General features: G+C 38.2%; 1 protein-coding gene across 1 annotated transcript; it reads right to left on the bottom strand.

The window, feature by feature from the left end:
- Positions 1 to 1,535: 1,535 nt before the first annotated feature.
- LOC121784545 lies at positions 1,536 to 3,005 on the bottom strand. Its single transcript, XM_042182706.1, has 2 exons — positions 2,669 to 3,005; positions 1,536 to 2,345 (listed from the first exon to the last, which is right to left on the bottom strand). Exons 1-2 carry the CDS (start codon positions 2,852 to 2,854, stop codon positions 1,794 to 1,796), a joined length of 738 nt encoding a protein of 245 aa, XP_042038640.1. The 5' UTR covers positions 2,855 to 3,005; the 3' UTR covers positions 1,536 to 1,793.
- Positions 3,006 to 3,213: the final 208 nt, after the last annotated feature.

Below are 3,213 nucleotides of genomic sequence, written 5' to 3'. Positions count from 1 at the left end.
TCCAATCGAAGAGATGTTTGTTAAAAAAAACATCAGTCTCGTCCATGTGCCGGTCGACTGAACCACCACCAATGGGATGTAGTACACAACGGCGGATCTACATTGGAACAAAGGGGTACAGCTGGGGTTGGAACGGTACGGTATACCGCGCCGAAATGGCCATACCGCATACCGTACCGTACCGTGCGGTATGACCAAAAATCATACCTTTACCGTACCGCTTTTGTCGGTATGCCGCAATTGCGGTATACCGAAAGTCGGTATACCAAAATTTAGATATTGTTACCGTACCGCTTTTGTCGGTATACCGTACCGTGATTTCGGTATACCGCAATATGCGGTATACCGCGGTATACCGTGATTTTCGGTATCTACCGCAATTGCGGTATATACCGTATTTGCGGTATACCGTGTTATTTGCGGTATATACCGCAATTGCGGTATAACGCGGTATACCGCGGTATATACAAAATGCATACCTTTACCATACCTAAAACTGTCGGTACGGTATGATACCGTACCGAAAAGTATGGTATACCGAAAATTCGGTATTTTCGGTATTTTTTCGATACGGTAAGTGCGGTATTTCGGTATATTTTCTCAGCCCTAGTTACAGCTGTACCCCAAAATTCCCAAATAGTCCTAGTGGTGGAGAGCCAATATGTTACAGCTGCATCCCCAAAATTCCCAAATACAAAGGAGTAATACTGTATAAAATCTCTATGATTACAGGTTTTTGTTACTGGCCGTGTGGTAGAGAGCCCATATTTCTCATCCTTGACGCAGGTTCGAAATCCTATAACAGCAGTTTTCATTCTTTCAGATGTAATCACATTTTACCATTTATACTACTAATTCATTTAAGTTATATAATGTATATAATTTTCTATACAAAATATGGTTTCATTTTCAGCTAATACTGTAACTTTTTCATCCTCAATTTTCTATTGTCGTGTAGCATCTTAATAATTTTTAACAGATTTAATTTTTTATATTTTCTATGAATTTATAATTTCAAATGCATTGAATTTTCTCTTGTAAAGTATTTTTTATTTTTTTCTTATGCATTTCTTTATTTTTATAATTTCTCAATTAGTTTGTTAAGAATTTTAATTCTTTAGTACATTTAATACTTTTCTATTTTTAAAAAAAACTAATGAAGCCTTTTTATATAAGTCGAAAGATGATTGCTCATTATAAATAACACATCATGCAAAAGCTTAAATAAATTATAGTACTACGTAATCTAAGAATTTCTATTTTAGATTATAGAAGTTATTCAACTAGTAACACCAGGAATTAATTCGTTTTCGTATACAGTGATGTTTTTTAATTAAAAAATATTTCAATGAAATAATAAAATATTTTTCAAACATTGAAGCTCCCTATTGGTATGAGTATTTACGGTGTATTCGCACCGCAGATCGAAAATCCTGGATCCGCCACTGGCAGTACAAAACCACTCACAACATCCTCAAAAGTTTGCTTTGTTGAGTTAAAAAACACACACAAAAAAAGAAGAAGAAACAAACATATTGGTTGAAGACGAGATCAAACATTTATTATACAGATTATATCACGTACAATTATTGATACTCGAACTCCAGAACACATTACAACTACAAACGAGCTAAACTTTGCTTAGCCCCTTCACAAAACAACATTAAGAAAAACTAATAATAGCTCTTCCTTCACAACAAGGACAGCATCCAATAATTTTGGAAACAAAAAGAAAACACATCTTACATACAAAAAGAAAATTTTCAATTTTCAATTTGTTCACCAGAAAAATTTCAATACTGAAACACCCTACACCGATCCCTCTCCAACAGCCCTTCCATCATCACCCGCTTCTTATACTCCTCCGAGTCGCCTAACTCGTACGACTCAGCCCGTCCGACTTTCCCGCCGGGAGCAATGAACAACCACGCTGAAGTGCAAGCCACCACCGCAAAAACTTTCCCCCAAATCAATGCAGCCAAGCACATCAAAAGCACACATATTTCCATGTTGTAACTGCATTTCTTTACGGCTCTTCGCTTCGTATTCAGGTTCATTTGCCTGAAATGGTCGACGGAGACGCATCCCTGGACGCTTTCTGCTTCCGACCGCGCTGGTGAGGAGCGTGCGGAGCCGGAGAGAGATGATACCGACGAAGTTTGGCTTGCGTCCGATGAGAATAGCGGCGAAGCGTTTGCGCTGGGCCAGATGCCTCCGTCGGGCGCTAGCGGCGACGCGTTCTTCTTCTTCTTCGATTTTATGAAGCCTTTGCCTCTAAAGGGCCAGAAGCTGATTCTGCGATCCGCGTATTCGTCTCTGCTATTTTCGCTCCGGGACTTCTTCAGCTGTTCATAGTTTGAATCAAGTTTACGATATTCAGTCAAAAATTGATATTCATAAATCAACGAAATGATATAGCATGTATTGTGATGCCAATTATTAAAGTATTTAAATCAAGTTTATGATATTCAATCATAAATTAATATTCATAAATCAGCGAAATGATATAGTATTTAAATCAAGTTTATGATATTCAATCATAAATTGATATTCCGAAATGATATTGTAATATGTGTATTGTGATGCCAATTATAACAGTATTCAAAACAAGTTTGATATTCATAAACCAGTGAAATGATATTAAGTCAAAAACTAATATTTAAATTACCAGTGTGGTCCGAAAGATAACGGCCTTGAGGGCGGCGGACAAACTGCGGCGAAGCTTCTTCTTCCGGACGGGGGAGGACTGGACGGAAGGAGGGGCGGAGACGGGATCATAGTCGGCGGCGTCGAGGGTGAGCGGCCGAAAACAGGCCAAAAATCTGCCTCTCCCACGGTTTCTTGTGGCATCCATTGGCACGGCTTAACGATGAATAGAAGCCATGATAGAAAAACAAAGTGGATGGGAGAAGCGACAAGAACAAACCACCAAAACTGGGTGGGGATTTCAATTACAACTATAACAAGAAGAGAGAGAAGAATACATTTCGATGGCCTAAATTCCTCTCCCCTTACATGGCACAACAAATATCAAATTAAAAACCGACGGTTATATATATAGATAATATGAATAGTAGTGCCGCAAATTATGGAATCAACGTCTTGTTTCGCACCCGAAATACGACTGGAATTCCTTTTACCCTTTTCTTACTATCTTTCATTTTTCTATATCACTTTGTAATTCATAAGTCCTAACCATTCATTGCAATCGGA

Source organism: Salvia splendens, chromosome 21 (genome assembly GCF_004379255.2).
Source record: "Salvia splendens isolate huo1 chromosome 21, SspV2, whole genome shotgun sequence".
Taxonomy (NCBI): Eukaryota; Viridiplantae; Streptophyta; class Magnoliopsida; order Lamiales; family Lamiaceae; genus Salvia; species Salvia splendens.
The sequence above is the reverse complement of the archived record's forward strand: the minus strand, read 5'-3'. Positions and strand labels throughout refer to the sequence as shown.

Bases quoted from the DNA above. Each gene is read 5' to 3' on its own strand.
- LOC121784545 (XM_042182706.1), bottom strand. From the start codon at position 2,854: ATGGATGCCACAAGAAACCGTGGGAGAGGCAGATTTTTGGCCTGTTTT. The intron at 2,346-2,668 runs GTAATTTAAATA...AACTATGAACAG, and splicing joins TTATCTTTCGGACCACACTG to CTGAAGAAGTCCCGGAGCGA.